Source organism: Leiobunum rupestre, chromosome 4, assembly GCF_980474605.1.
Source record: "Leiobunum rupestre chromosome 4, qqLeiRupe1.1.hap1, whole genome shotgun sequence".
Classification (NCBI taxonomy): domain Eukaryota; kingdom Metazoa; phylum Arthropoda; class Arachnida; order Opiliones; family Sclerosomatidae; genus Leiobunum; species Leiobunum rupestre.
The window spans coordinates 30,687,116-30,702,278 of record NC_143387.1 but is presented as its reverse complement, the minus strand read 5'-3'; the positions used below and the strand labels follow the sequence as shown (position 1 = coordinate 30,702,278).

General features: G+C 36.9%; 1 protein-coding gene across 1 annotated transcript; it reads right to left on the bottom strand.

The window, feature by feature from the left end:
• Positions 1-438: 438 nt before the first annotated feature.
• LOC149947457 (organic cation transporter protein-like) lies at positions 439-11,537 on the bottom strand. Its single transcript, XM_090172742.1, has 12 exons — positions 11,449-11,537; positions 11,215-11,344; positions 7,385-7,764; positions 6,848-6,951; positions 5,803-5,957; positions 5,407-5,575; positions 4,810-4,960; positions 2,499-2,593; positions 2,200-2,414; positions 1,946-2,127; positions 1,288-1,427; positions 439-773 (listed from the first exon to the last, which is right to left on the bottom strand). Exons 2-12 carry the CDS (start codon positions 11,324-11,326, stop codon positions 680-682), a joined length of 1,797 nt encoding a protein of 598 aa, XP_090028868.1. The 5' UTR covers positions 11,327-11,344; positions 11,449-11,537; the 3' UTR covers positions 439-679.
• Between the last annotated feature and the right edge of the window lie 3,626 nt (positions 11,538-15,163).

Below are 15,163 nucleotides of genomic sequence, written 5' to 3'. Positions count from 1 at the left end.
CGATTGAAATAACCGTTACGCAAAAACGGAAACTGCCGCATACCCACACAATAACTTTTTATCCCGATGCTCAATCATGAGTTTCCTTTTAGTTATTGAAAGCAGCCCTGATACGTTATTTAAGGACTGTGACGTAACTTTAAAGGAATCCTCCAGAGTGGCTTTCTCAAAATCCACATCACACATACAGTCAGGTTTCTTTACAGACTTGGTCTGTAGTGAGTTTTTCCTGCTGTGCCTGTTTCACGAAATGGGAGCTTTGAAACTATTTGAGAGGATTTTACTATATTATTATCATCAAATATACTATATTATTATCATCAAATACCATCTAAATCAGTTTCCTTACGTTGGTATGTAGTTTGTTTGCATTGAATCGATAAATTTCGTAAAATATGCGATATGTTTTCTTAAAAATAAACTGAATATTTAAAAAAAGGATGAAAAATATTTTATTTAGTGAAATCCTCAGGCTTCCAACCATAAAAAACTCGTACGCGTCTTTCACGTCTGGCACCCAAATAAACAAACAATAATCAAGTGCTAAAAAACTATGATTTGAACGTCTGTGTATTGAAATAAATGAAGAAATACAAAGTGTTAATAGTCAATAAAATAAAACCCGTGTTAAAATTAAAACTATTTGTACAATTCTATGATACAAATTGGGCGTCAGTCTTTAAAACTTCGATACTTCGGTATCGGGATTCACATAACCCACGGTTTCAATGTCTGGAAGTTTTCTTTCTCTGTACCAATACTTCATTGGCACCCTGAAAATTGAAAGTAATCGCAGTAGTTAGTCAAAATTATTTTTTATAATGGGTTAAAATTATTTTTTTATAATGGGTTAAAATTATTTTTTTATAATGGGTTAAAATTATTTTTTTATAATGGGTTAAAATATAAATCCTTAAAGTCGTTTAATAAATACTTCTAGACCTAAACTATCTTTGAGGCATGTTAGGTCCTTAGTTCCAAAACCGGGCAACTCGTTAGTAAATGGAACAATATTATAGATTTCTAGTTAGTAAAACAATGTTCATTTTTAAACCTTTACTTCGTAATATTATCCGCAATAAGACTACAGATTGGGTTTAATATAACTAAAGTTCATTTTAAACCTAGTCTTCTAACTATAACTATATTTCTTTAGCTTAAAATTAACTAAAATCGGCATATTATATGATCGCCTGATATATAACTTAGAATTTTGTAACTAAAAGTAAACCGATTTGGCTCATTTGTATGATAGAATTAAATAATATAAAAAACCTTTAAACTTACAATGGAATGTCTTCACCTTCTTTTAACGTCTCGGGAAGTTTTTTATGGAAGGTGTTTGGCTCAAATCCTAAAAAGAAGCTGCAAATCACGCAAAGGATGCCGAAAAGCCCAAAAGGAGCAGCGATTCCATACGACTTCGCCTACAATTAAATAGCAAAACGAATTCTAAGTTTCACAATTTAATTAAATTCCTGCGATAAAAATGATATAGGACAAGAAATATATTTCCTGAAACATTCGTTACTTCATGAAAATATTCGTTAATTATTTTTACCATATTGAACCGCGACTAAAATTAATGTCAACCGTTTATGGGAAATCATGTTAATGGAAACATCGTGGAACCAGTGCGTAATAAACATATATTGGTTTGCCAAAATTACATTAGAATCGGTATCAAGACTAACGTCTTGATACCGATTATATATACCGTTAATTTTACCAGCTGCCTCAAACTTTAAATTATCTTGAATAGAAATTTGGAAAACACTTCACTTAAAACAATGTTAGACAAGAATTTTCTGTAATAAATGAGTATTTAAACTGGCGTCATCTAATATAAATAAAGCATTAAAATTGAATATCTTCGGGCTTTGCTCTAAATGTTTGTTTCCCGTTGAGAATATATATTAAATCTGTCTATTAGTCAAAAACCAACCATTTCTTTGACGAACGGCGAGATCATAGCAGCCACTCTGGCGAAACTGCTACTCGTTCCCATACCGATGCTGCGAACGGTTGTTGGAAACACTTCGGCCGAATAGTTGTACGTTAAGTGAGTGCAAGAAGCGTCGAACAATTTAACGAATGTCAGAAGTAACGTGGCTGCCCATGGCGGCGCTATTACGGACGGACATTAAGTTTCATTAATACATACAGGGATTACTCTTAATTTTAGGAGGTGTCACTTACCAACTCCCAAGCACGTACTAATGAAGCACGTGACACCAGTAGCTAAGAAAAGAACTATGAGACTTCTCTTGCAGCCGAACCACCGGACACCGATGAAAGCCAAGCCTTGCGCCGGGATTTCAATGGCGCAAACAATCACGAAGCTGAAGAACATGTCGCTTCCGAACGTTCCAGTGTTCAAAGTCACGCCGTAATAAATGAATATCGTTACGCACCTGTTCCTCGTTTTAAAACGAAAAAATTAAAGAGGTTGTAGCCGTAAACACCCCGCCCTTTTGAACGTAAGCGAGATTTCGTACCAAGTATAAATTAAAATGAGAGTTTTCCATCGCATGTTCGGTGTTTTCATCAAGTCCCAAACGGAGAAATGAGATTTACCGGCTTTTTCTTGCTCCTGGAAAGACAACGAATTTCATAATATTTTGTTTGTTGCCGTTTAAAGTTTTAGAGGGTACAGCCTTAGCAAGGAAGGTCAAGCTTCCGTCATTACTCACTCGTGGCACGTTAATCTAAAACGTAGTAAAAAATTTATATTTCGTGAAATTATTTCTATAAATCCCAGCAGGATGGATAGTGACGGCGATCCCGTGAGGGCTCTGGGGCTCGAGCCCCCACAGGGAAAAACAAACTAGGGCAGAGCCCCCACAGAAATAAAATTGAGGAAAAATAGTAATGCAGGGAAATATTTATAATCTCACTGCCTTTATTTGGTTCCGAATTCAGTCTTTTAAATGGCTTTAAAAGTCGCTTGATGACTTAGGCCTAAGTTGATGCCTTGGATATTAGACTAGCTAATTATTATTATTATTAAGTTATTGTGAGATTGCAGATACCTGTAGCATTAGTATGTGGCAAAGAAAGACTTCATTATCTAGCCAATAGCCATGTACACAGAGATTTTTCTAAAGATATCGACTTAACTTTTATTATCAATGTATTCATTGACGGATGAGATATTAGAAAGAACACTTTAAAAAATATATATATAGTAAAGTAGTAATACATAGTTTGCACCGAAGGGAGGGGCTTATGGCCTCCGTGGAAACCGGGAGGGCGGTCAAAAACTTAAAATATTTCGCCGATAGCTACTAAATACGAATCCATTTTGTTGGTTATCTCATTGAAGCGACAAAACTGACGAAAATTAGATTTATATGCTTAAATGTTTTTAAAATAATATCGTAATGGGCCTTAAGCAAAACCAGATAAGATTTTAAACCCGGGTTATTTAAATAAATAGCAAATGACGACAGGAATATCTACGAAAAGAGGTTGACAAAGTTTATCAAATTAGGCCTTTGTGGTGATCCCTTTTACAGTTACCTTCGGTTTTAATTGAACTAATCGAACAATTATTAACAAGGCTGGTAACCATTTTTAACGTGAAACTAAATTATTAATCATTTTAAAATAATTAAAATCCGCAAACAGACAATTGAAACCAGCAAAATGGCGTTATTGTACGGTTCATTCTTCCTCAAATTACAAATATTACCTATTTATTGGAACTGCGTTATTGATGACGTAGGGATGCAAACTATGTATAAAAATTTAGAGCTATACATTTTCTTGTTTAAGTTTTAAGTATATGAATTTTTGGATAAAACAATACTGGCCCGGGCCCCCGCAGGAATGTTTTCCGATCGCCGCCGCTGTGGATATTTGGAATGTGGCGCCACGAGTGAGTATTGACAGAAACATGACCTTACTTGCTAGAGTTATAATCGCCTTAAAGACTATTTCACTCGCGCAAAAACGCAGTGACGGCTTGGACGAATAAATACGGGACGGCTTACGTGTACGATTTTACGCTACGAAGTTTGATGCGACCGCTTGGTTACTCTTTCTCTCAATTGGTGGTGCGCGGGAAAAACGGGGCAAGTTCGTGATAGGCTGTTTCGGTCACATGCTAGAGTGAAGCCTTTCCGTAGTCTGCTTAAAGTTCAGGTTATAGTTTTAGATGCCTCCTAAACGAAAGATTGTGGTAAATATTACTTTTATAAATATATTAATTTTACTTTCGTAGAAAAATAAACAACAAACATTGGTGACACTGATCCACTTGATCTGTGTATTAAAAGGAAGCCTGACAAATAACCGAGGCCTTAACTGCGCAGTTTAGACGTAAATACAGACGCTCCTTTCACCGCAATAGTCAAAATAAAACATCCAAAAGTTTTAGTAGATGGCGCTACCTGTACGCCCCAGTAAACCCCCTTTTTTTGCCCCCCCCCCCCTTTAACCGTCCAGTCGCCTCAAAGTTGATACTACAGAGAAAAGCTTGAACAAAGCTACCGGCGAGCCGTCCCGTATTTATTCGTCCAAGGTGACGGTGAGCTTCGCATAAAAATATCTCCATTAGATCCAACAATTTTTTTGCTTGTGCGCTCGTCGTCGCGGCGTTTTGATTCTAGTGAAAAGTTCGAGGGGTCGGACATTTGCCTCTTTGGTGTGAGAGTTTTTTTTATCGTGGATTTGTCATACAAAGTCTATGGGAGCGAAATTCTTGGATTTTGGATTTGTGGATTTTAATATAAATCTTGTACGGGATTTGGCTCAATGACCGACCCCTCGGAAAAGCTGCCTTAACAATTTGAAACAATAAAGCACCAGTTTGATAATTTTTTCGAGCTGGTCAATTTTTTCCGACAGTCCGGTGGAGACTTCCGCTCTATTCCATTTGGCTACTCTTTTGACCACTTCTTCCGCTTCTTTCCTTCTTCCCACGCTTAACAGCCAACGAGGGGATTCTTGAATAAACCTAAGAACCGAAACAGAAGTTATTAATTCTAAACGCCGGAACCTTTCCGAAAATATTAAAAATAAGTAAAATATTTAACTTTCAAGAAAATTTAAACTACGCGGTTTCTTGAAGATGACAGCCAACCAATGAATTTGTGAAAAACGCGTTACGTCTTACATTTGACGTAGTTTAAGCCCAGCCCGTTTGATAAGCCACTTTAATAGCACGGTGGCAATGGTTATATTTCAGTTTTCACCAAAGTTGTTGAGTAATAAAGTTAAGTTGTAAGTCTGTAGTGGGATAACTTTAAACGTGAAAAAATAAAAAGACCAACAACTTTGGCGGAACTTATATTTTTTTAAGTTTATTTTTCCCCTCATAATTGTTGTAGTTTTTCCATTTTCAGTAGCTTTACCCCACGCGGTGCGCTACTGAAAACTAGAACTTTCACCAAAAATACTTACGCGCATAAAACTAGAAGAATGATGGTAGGAATTGTGCATGCAATTTGAATGTTGTACCAGTCTCTCAGCCAGTAAGAGATTAACCCAACGTACACTCCACCGACGGCGTATCCAAACTTCACGGCTATTCCAACGTATCCCCTTTCTTTTACTCCGACGATCTCCATCACTGAAATTTAAGAGAAGGCTCAAACATTTATTCGCTGGAAAACGTTCAGGCATACCACTAAAATTCAATAATATTGTTCCATGAATATGACACTTAAAATACAGCCCCTGGCTATAGGGGTCGATTTTCTTCCCCCGAAAACTTTAATCAATAAACAGCTCTCAGTGATGTTTTTCAAAAAGAGAGACACTTATAGAACGATAATATAGACTTATGTTGCCACTTACTCAATACGTAACTGACGATCATGAAGCCGTAGCCAGCTGCTCCGCAAAGAAACCTGCCAATGACGAACTGGATGTACGTTTTCGAAAAGAGCGTCACCAGAGGGGCAATCACGGTGAAGAAAAGTGCGACCCACAGAGTTTTTCGCCGACCAATTCTGCAATACCATAGATACAATGGGCAAATATTTATTTTATTTCCATAATTAAAGCCTTTCTTATTCCAACTCAACTAGTCAAATACCTTCAGAAAGCTACCGTATCTTAATTTAATTAAGGGTGAGGTTTTTTTAAAGCGTTTCTAAATGTTACAGAGGGAGGGGGAGAGGGGTTGCTCACATTTTACGTCACGGATTTTATGACGGAACCTCATATTAACAAATATTTAAATTCTAGTCGCGATTTATTACTTTTTTTCGCATTTATAATAGCTTAATTAGCTTTCTAGGGATAAAACAATAAACCAACGGGGTTAATTTTGGAAGAAATGGTTTATGGGAGTTTGAGTGTTTGTTATTTTATTTTAAGGTAAGGGTTTTTCCAATTGTTACAAGTATGAGTGGCGGTGTTGAAAAATTCGATTTTTTTCAGTAACGTAATTGGTGAACAGCTCTTAATAGTTCGTTACTACATTTTCAATCTCCACGAAAAATATAATCAAACCTTAGACCAACAAATAAGTAACGGCAAAGTCAATGTTAAAGGGAATATAATCTCAGGTATTAGGTGTGGAACAGCAACGTTTGCAGATCTGGCCGCTTTTGCCTTTGGTTTTAGAAATGTTTGGCGCCTCTGCACACGTAATTAGTTTCCAAATGGCAATGCACCACACGCGTACTCTAGTGGCAGAGGCGTTACGTGATAGGCTTTAAGCTTTTGTATATAGTTTTTATTGCGTAGAGATGTTTACAAATGCCGCCACCACAGCCCTGAAGGTTGTTTAAACTAACATTGCTAATTATTCAGTGATCCTTTATTTTTTAGTCTTGGGCCTAACGTTATCTTGGGGCGATCAGATAGAGCACTCAAGGCATTATTAACAACTTACATATCCGCCAAGTGTCCAAGCGCTACGGATGCCACCAAATCCCCGAACAACGTCATGGTACTGGAAAAACTCACCAGCCAAGCGTCATCGCAGACTAGATCCCACTATTGAAAATATATTTGTTCAAGATATGTTTGGTATCAGAAGTATATAATATAGATCTCTTAGAAGATGAAGTATTATTTTTCCTGTACTGCTAACGATATTCGCTTGTAACATATACCTTCGGAGGCTCCCGTTGATTTTCCATAAAACGTTACAGAAGATTAAACAATGCTGGGTAAAAATCATATAGTGAAATCCTACAAATTCTAAATAAGTTAGCATCTCTAGGCAGTGCAAGTTTTATATTTTACATAACAGAAAATGCCGTTACGAGGTGCACACATTACTGCCTAATGGAACCTGCAAAGGTACACGTAACATTTTAATGGCGTAGATGGATAGTTCTCTCGTAAGAGATGCATTATAAACTTCTGTTGATAAATTTTATTTGGGATGAGGTAAGTGAATTGAAATTTGGTGGTCGTTAATTACTTCTTCTACGGCTGTTCTGATATAGAGGGTGTGAGAATAATTCCAGTGGGTGCATTCGATTGACGTTGAATTTTGTATTTGAATAGAACATTGTTGGACTGAGGTGACTTCGTAACTGTCTTCGGGGAACTTCCCGTGGAGGGTGGCGTTAGCGTCGCAGGAATAAACGATGTTGGGTGCCAGAAACGGGCTGGCGTAATTGTAAACAGCGGCTATGATTTCAATGTAGATGACGGTGATGAGCGTTAATATTTGCCACACGCCGAACGATCCGACTATGTCCGTGACATCGGAGACTTCGTTCATGTTTTTCGGAGCGGCGCCGTTCGATGGTTCGTTCCCGATTTGCGCATTGGGATCATCAATTATCGACAGGATCTCTGTTAAACGCATCAAAAGGAATTTTAGTTCAATTTTTATACACGCGTACGTCAGGAAAGAGTAGCGTCAAAATAATTTAAATGACGAAATCAAGCTTTTGCTTTTATGGCGAACAAGGAGAATTTCCTAGATGCAATGTTTCGATAGCTTTTGAAAATACCATTTCATCGAAGGGCCATGGACTAATTAATTAGTCCATGGCCCTTCGATGAAATTGTATTTTCATTTAATTAGTCCATGGTAGGGCTAAGTAGTGGTATTGCTTAATTAGCCGTTATAAGTTAATTTTGCGATCTAACGTTAGGCTAAGTAGTAAAATCTTGTAACGCCACGAAACATCTCACCTAAATACTACAATTGGATTTCATTAAAAATTCCGTTTTATCTTTATATCTTTGGAACCTTGACATGGCCGAATTTAAAGCTAGTCTTCAGGGATATAGAGTTTAATAATCCCCAAACATAAACGTAAGATGAAACATTAAAACCATCTTCGATAAGATATTTAACATAGCCAGATAATGGTTTCAGCTTGACTTACATTTTTAGTGAATTTAAAAGGTGGTTTACGATAGTAAGCCACGTATTTACGATAACAATTTCTCTTGTCCCAAAAGGAAGTCACGCAAACAAGGCCACAAAAAAGGCTAAAATTGTTATTAGTCTCAGCGGGTCAGCTTTATTTCACAATAAGGAGTTCCGGGAAATTCTAAGCCAAGGGGACTAGTCATAGGGAAGTACATCCAAAATGCTTCGAACTATTTTTGTTCTTTTAAGAAGTTGGATATCAAAATTTGACGAACTCTTTTTCAAATTATCTTATTCGAATAATAGTGAATAGAGGGCTCAAAACTGAAATGTATCAGAAATTTTAAGTCTTTGAGCAACCAAAGGAACGAAAAAAGTCAACCACGAAACCCTTAAAAATAATTGCAACACTACGAGAGATAGCTTTCAGATAAACAGTTATAAAATAGATAGCTAACAGATAATCAGTTAGCTTATAGAAAACAAAAGATAATAATTAAGCCTTTAAAAATCATAAAATTTTATTTCCGTTACATTCTTGCTAGTTTACCTAACCGGTAGCAACAAGATGTTTCATAAGGATTAGATAAATGATAAACTAAGCTTGTAGAATAAAACGCGTAACGAGATTATTTGATTGTTCATTTTGGTTCGACGATCATCGTGATCTAATAGAGGTTATTTTTGAAAAATAAATTTGTTATTAATAACCGAATAAGGTTTGCTTTAACTATCTAAAGAACAGAGAACCACTGTTGTACAATAAAACTTTATTAAAAAGCTATGCTACGGCCATTTCGGCGCTACAACTGGCGTCGTCGTAAGGCAAAACTAATCTAGAGACAATCTATGGCCGAGAGTTATTGACAGAAACAGAGTAAACACAGTTCGAGTGTAGGTAGAAGAATAACAAAAATTCATTTTATACCAAAACAATATTCCCCTGGTTGAGTAACTGTACATAGTGCATAGCAATCTCCTGGGCGGGGCCATCAATGTTGTTGATAAGTCGATTAGCAATTTTTAATTTCACAATTTCTATAGACTCTCTAATGTTCAATTTTATTGGATAAGGTTTGCTTTCTCAAGCGCTACTTTATTTATATATTTATTAAACTTTTACGATACTTAAACAGTAATTTACCATTTATCATGCGGTAAGCGGCGGTTTTCAATTATTGTATTCGAATAATAGGAAATAGATGGCAAGTTAAATATCTGGCAGGCAGTGGCTGGCTCACAAATTTACCTTGTAAATGTTCGATAAAGGATTGTTCCAAATAAACATAGTCATCTACGCTGCAGCTAAAGTAGTTTTTGTAGCTGGTTTAACAAAATCTTGCTCAATTTTTCCGACTATTTCCGAAAAATCACGCGAAATTCTTCTAGAATCAACTCTTCTGTGGACCTTTAACATCCATCCCTTGTCCCGATAAAAAGGGGTGAAAAGTACATTTTTTGTTGATCGGACTAAACTTAAAGAAATTAGGCGCTGTCTACGCGCTCTCACTACTTCTATTATTGCATGGCCTAAAGGTAATAATAATAAATAGCCAAGATAATACCCAATGAGCCACACAGGCATAAGTCAATTAGTGACTTGTGAAGCCAATTACCGCCGGCCGGGTGAAATTGCTAGGAAGATAGTGGTAACCCTTCATGCCACGCGAGCCAACAGCTCCGTACCCTTACTATTACCGTCAACCTCGGAAAGTGTTTATGGAAAGGAGGAAACCCCAGAGCTCGAGGGAAAACACCTCTAACCAGCAGGGATATAACTTAAGCTCATCGGGGAAGGAGTGACTCCGAGGTTTCACCCAATGCCCCAAGTTAAAACTGGAATCGAACCCGGCTCCTCTTGCTGCGAGGCGAAAGTGCTAACTACTTCGCCAACACACTTTTTCGGTATGGCGATGGATACTTGGATAGCCACTGTTTTATTATATATCAATTTAAAAGTTAGTCATTTAAATCAGTTAAATTTACAGTTGCCAATTTTCGTAATTTAATTTTTTTTTAATTTCATTTATACTAAAATTAACTTTAAAGTTTCAATTGGTTGAGAAGCTCGAAAAGCTAAAAAGTCATTATCACGCAAACCTATTTCCAAATTCACGAAAACTTCATTTATTTAAAAGCTTACGCTAGAACAAATTGCGATTATAAGCCAAAAAGGTCTAAGGAAGTTAGGAAGGATAATCTAACTCCGCCAACGGGTCTGCCACTTTCTCCCTCGAGAGCGTTGCCGATATATGAAAATTCTCAGTGTAAATTCATTTCAAAAGCGACAGAAATTATTATCATAGTGGATGGAAATTAATTTTAGCTTCCCATTTTATGCAAACGAAAATATTTCTATAATTTAATAGGGCTATAGACAAGTTTCATTTTACGCTTTCGAACACAATACAATTGAATAAAAAGAACCTCACTAAAACTTTAGTAAATTAAAGAGTAAAGAGTTTCAAATTACTCAGCATTTAGTTGTTAACCAACAAGATGTTACAAATTTAAGTACAGATCATTCCCTTAAATTCTACACAATTTTTCAATCACATAAGAAACTTCTTGAGTCAATCAATCTTTCTGTACACATAAATTAATCACCCTGACCATAAAAAACATATATATATTATAATGAAATTTGGTTTCAACCTTCGGCCGAGGTCAGAATAGTATTTTCTTATTAAACATTTACCACTTTAACCGGAGGGGCTGATCAATCTCTATAATCGGTGTACAAGCCGGTAAATTTGAGTTTACTAAAGTGATTACGTACATGATTACAGATTAAATAGCATTACCCAAGGCTGTAATCGGTGTATAAATGTTTAGGAAGGGGTCAGCTCCTCGATTTAACCGTAACGATATGAAAAGATATTCAGAATACTGTAGGTGGAGTGATAAAAAGCGAGATTTACCTTTTTCAGTTGTCAATTCTTTGAAATTCTGAAAGCCAAATAAAACTCGATTTTGCTGGTAAGATTGATTTTGTTCTTCGGAGTCTAGTCCTTCACTTTGAGGCAACCGCATTTTACGAGCCGAAACGCACTAAATTTAACGCGGATAGTAAAAATTTAGTTCGCTTTTAACAGATAAAAAAATTATTTGTTTAAGAAGTCCCGTAATCTGATATAATAATAAAAAGTCAGCACCGCCTCGTCCGTAGTCGCGTGGGATCTCACTCCTTGGAACTCTTTACACGAAATGCTCCAATTTATCACAAATCTCTCGGAATAGAAGGGAAAAGCCTAGGAAGGTCTACTTCTTTACTTTCCAAGGTTCTTTTACAGTGCCACCAAAGCCGAGCGCAGGGGCAAATACGGCCGGGGAGGGGGGGAGGGGTGGTTTCTCGCTTGAAATCGAGTACTTCCCAAGCTTTAAAGAAAAAATAAATTATTCCCTTCAATTTAGAATTTTGTGGAAATCAGCGAAACTGTCCGAGATGGAGAATCTGAGCGTAGCCGGCTGCGATTTCCATCTCCTGCTGCGAACTCTCTTTATTGAAAGGGTCTTGAGAGTGAATTACCCTTCGTATTACCTCCAGTAGCTGGAAAAACGAAAAATACAACTGTCAGTTATCGTTAAGCAACTATTTTCCCAAAATCCGAGTTATTTCGAAATTTTGTAGTATTAGGTATATTTTCATAATGAAACAATTTTTTATATCCACTACGTACAAAGAAAAGGAGTCGAAAAGGGGGCCTGGCTTTTTTTATTGGAGGAGCGTCGACGAACTGCAATTTTTCATTCGTCCGTCGCGTTAAATTATGAGAAATAAACAATAAATATCACGTCATTCAATTTCCCATGAAATATTCGCAAATTGAAAAAAATGCAATATCGTGTTTTGTTTATTAATATACCAGTAGTTTGATTTGTAACATTTGTTTAATGGAATTAGGTAGAAATGGCTTAAAACAAACTAATTAAGTTTACATGTCAACATTCATAATCTCCCTTATGTACATTACAATTCCATTTTTTTCGAAATTAATCTCGTGTTTTGTTTTTATTATACCAGTAGTATGACGTTTACAAAATGAAATAGTTAAAAATACCTTGGGAAAAATCATTATTACGCGAATAAGACTTTCGAATCCGTTCAAAGCTGTTGTTTTAATAAGTATTCTTAAAGCGTTTTATATCAATGATTCCTTCTTCCTATACTTTTAAGTAATAATTCCATATTTATTATGATACCAAAGTTTTACTCTGGAAAAAATAGGATTTTTTTTCTTAGTCATCGCTGTCAAGAATAAATGAACGTGAACTGATAATAAGAAGGCAGCGCCCTGTTCACCTCGTGTTTTACGGAAGAAAAACCCCGCCTCTTAGCTTTTCCCAGCTAAAGGGGGAAGATACATCGCTCGTAGTCGCAGACTCTCTGTTACTCCTTCAAAATCACGTTAGCAGAATCTATAGTTGACCCTAAATATTCTTAGCTAACGTTAATTTGTTCATGGTCCTGTATATTGGAAATATTAATTGTATATAGATATTTAAAAGTCCTAAATACCCATGCCGTATGGAAAGAAAGTGATTAAATATTTCGCTATTTCGTTAATTTTTTATTAACATTAGAATTCCTTAAGTGTAGTTTTTAAATTACAATGATTATAATTTATGAATTTTTAATGTTCGAAGAAGAGGGCGTATTACTCGAAAACCATTATTAGAAATAAAAGTATAATTAAAATAATAACGTAAATGTTATATTTTTTTACCAATTATCTCATACAAATATACGCGTGTTTTATAATGGAAGAAATATCGAAAGTAGACCTTCCGTTTATCTAGTCACATTCTTTACCCACCCTGATAATGCCGGCGGTAACAAGAACAAGACATACGACGGTCGGAATACACACAATCCTCCTGATGTGTTAAGTTTGTTTGAGCTATTTACAGCAACCTGCAACGCCGGTGACATAACCAATATATATCCACGGCCATACTTATTTGCACTTATACGTATTTGTTACTTCTGTGGTCACACTTAATTGTTAATTCTGGTCAGACGTTGAGTATCACATTTATTTGTTACTTATATAGTCACACGTTGAGTGTCACTCTTATTGGTTACTTCTGGTCACACGTTGAGTGTCACTCGTATTGGTTACTTCTGGTCATACGTTGCAAGCATCGCGTACTGCTCCGATAAGTGTCACACGTATTTGTTACTTTTGGTCATATTAGAACGGCCTCCAATAAGTGTCACACTTATTTGTTACTTTGTTCATATTAGAACGGCCTCCAATAAGTTTGACACTTATTTGTTACTTTGGATCATATTAGAACGGCCTCCAATAAGTTTCACACTTATTTGTTACTTTGTGTCGTATTAGAACGGCCCCCAATAAGTGTCACACTTATTTGTTACTTCAGATCATACGTTGTAAGCATCGCGTATTACTCCGATAAGTGTCACACTTATTTGTTACTTTGGGTCATATTAGAACGGCTTGGAAAATGCCAAAGAGAAATTCGCGTATCTATAGATTCTTTTACGGAGAATATTCGTGGGGGAATCCATAGCTTGACTACATGGGGAGTTGACCCGTTAGGGGGGGGGGAAATCAATAGTGGAGGCAGAGGTAGTACGGCGGTGGCGGCCGCCACATGGGAGATTGTAAAGGGGGGTCGATACGCTCGTAAAAGAGTGTTATGAGCGCTTGGTACGTTGGTCGTAAGACTCGTACGTCCGAGCTTTCTGGGATGTTTGCTTGGTCTGTCATGAAGCCAAAGGCGGGGCAGTGAGGAAAAAGCGACGCGCGGAATATTAATTAGTGTATTTGTATACCCCTGCTTCGTAAACTAGTACATGACAGGGGTAGATAAATATTTGATAAAAGAAAGATAAATACCAATGGAGGACAATTTGAAAGGAAAATAAAGCAGAATGGAGGGAGGAAACTAGCAAAACCAGAGCCAAGGAGACATCAGATTGTTGTATTTATATACCCCGTGCACCGCCAAAGCATTACAGGGGTTACTCATCATTTGTCCTGGCCGAGCCGTCGACCTGTATACAAAAATAGGAGACGCTTCCTAAAACACGTACACCAAACAGTATACACCCGTATACCTGCACCACCTACTCACGACTCACTCGTGAGTTCGTCAAAATTCACAACGATAAAACGCATTACGCGTTCAAGATCTTTGATCGTTTCGTTATCCAGATTATGGAGTCCATTCTCGTGGATTGGTCTCCTTAACAAATGGTTCGTTTTCGGACAATTACGAACATAGTAATGAGTCTGCTTCCAGAGCACCGCATATGCATTTGGGCGATATGACCCAAGTTGAACAGGTAAAGTGATAACTTACCATGTCCACATAGGATTTGCGTCAAATAGTAGTTCGTGTTGAAGCTACCATTGACCTTAAGAAAGTACTTCTTAGTTACCTTTCCTTTCTCACTCTCATCCCACGACTCCTGCCACCTTTGAGTCGTCACCTCATTGAGCCACCTTTTAATCACCAACTTAGTTGGCTTCATCTCCTTCTCCTCTGGAAGATCGGTTGCTGACTTTGCAAGAAAGTCAGCCCTTTCATTCCCTGCACACCCAGTGTGCGTCTTTATCCAAGTAAAGTTGACTTGAGTCTCCATCCGTTTTAACACCTTACGGATATCATGGCATAAACCATGATTGTTTTTATGATTGCTTATTGCGTTTATAGCAAAAAGATAATCTGTAAAAACCATTGCACCATCACCAGGACGTTGACCATGCGTCCTTAACCAGCAAATACCCTCATGAATTGCTAAGAGCTCAAGAGAAAAGTCGATTAACAACCTACCCCTCTCATCGTGATGCTTTGATCGCCAAAGCGCGTGATGGGCGTTAAATTCACCACACAAGA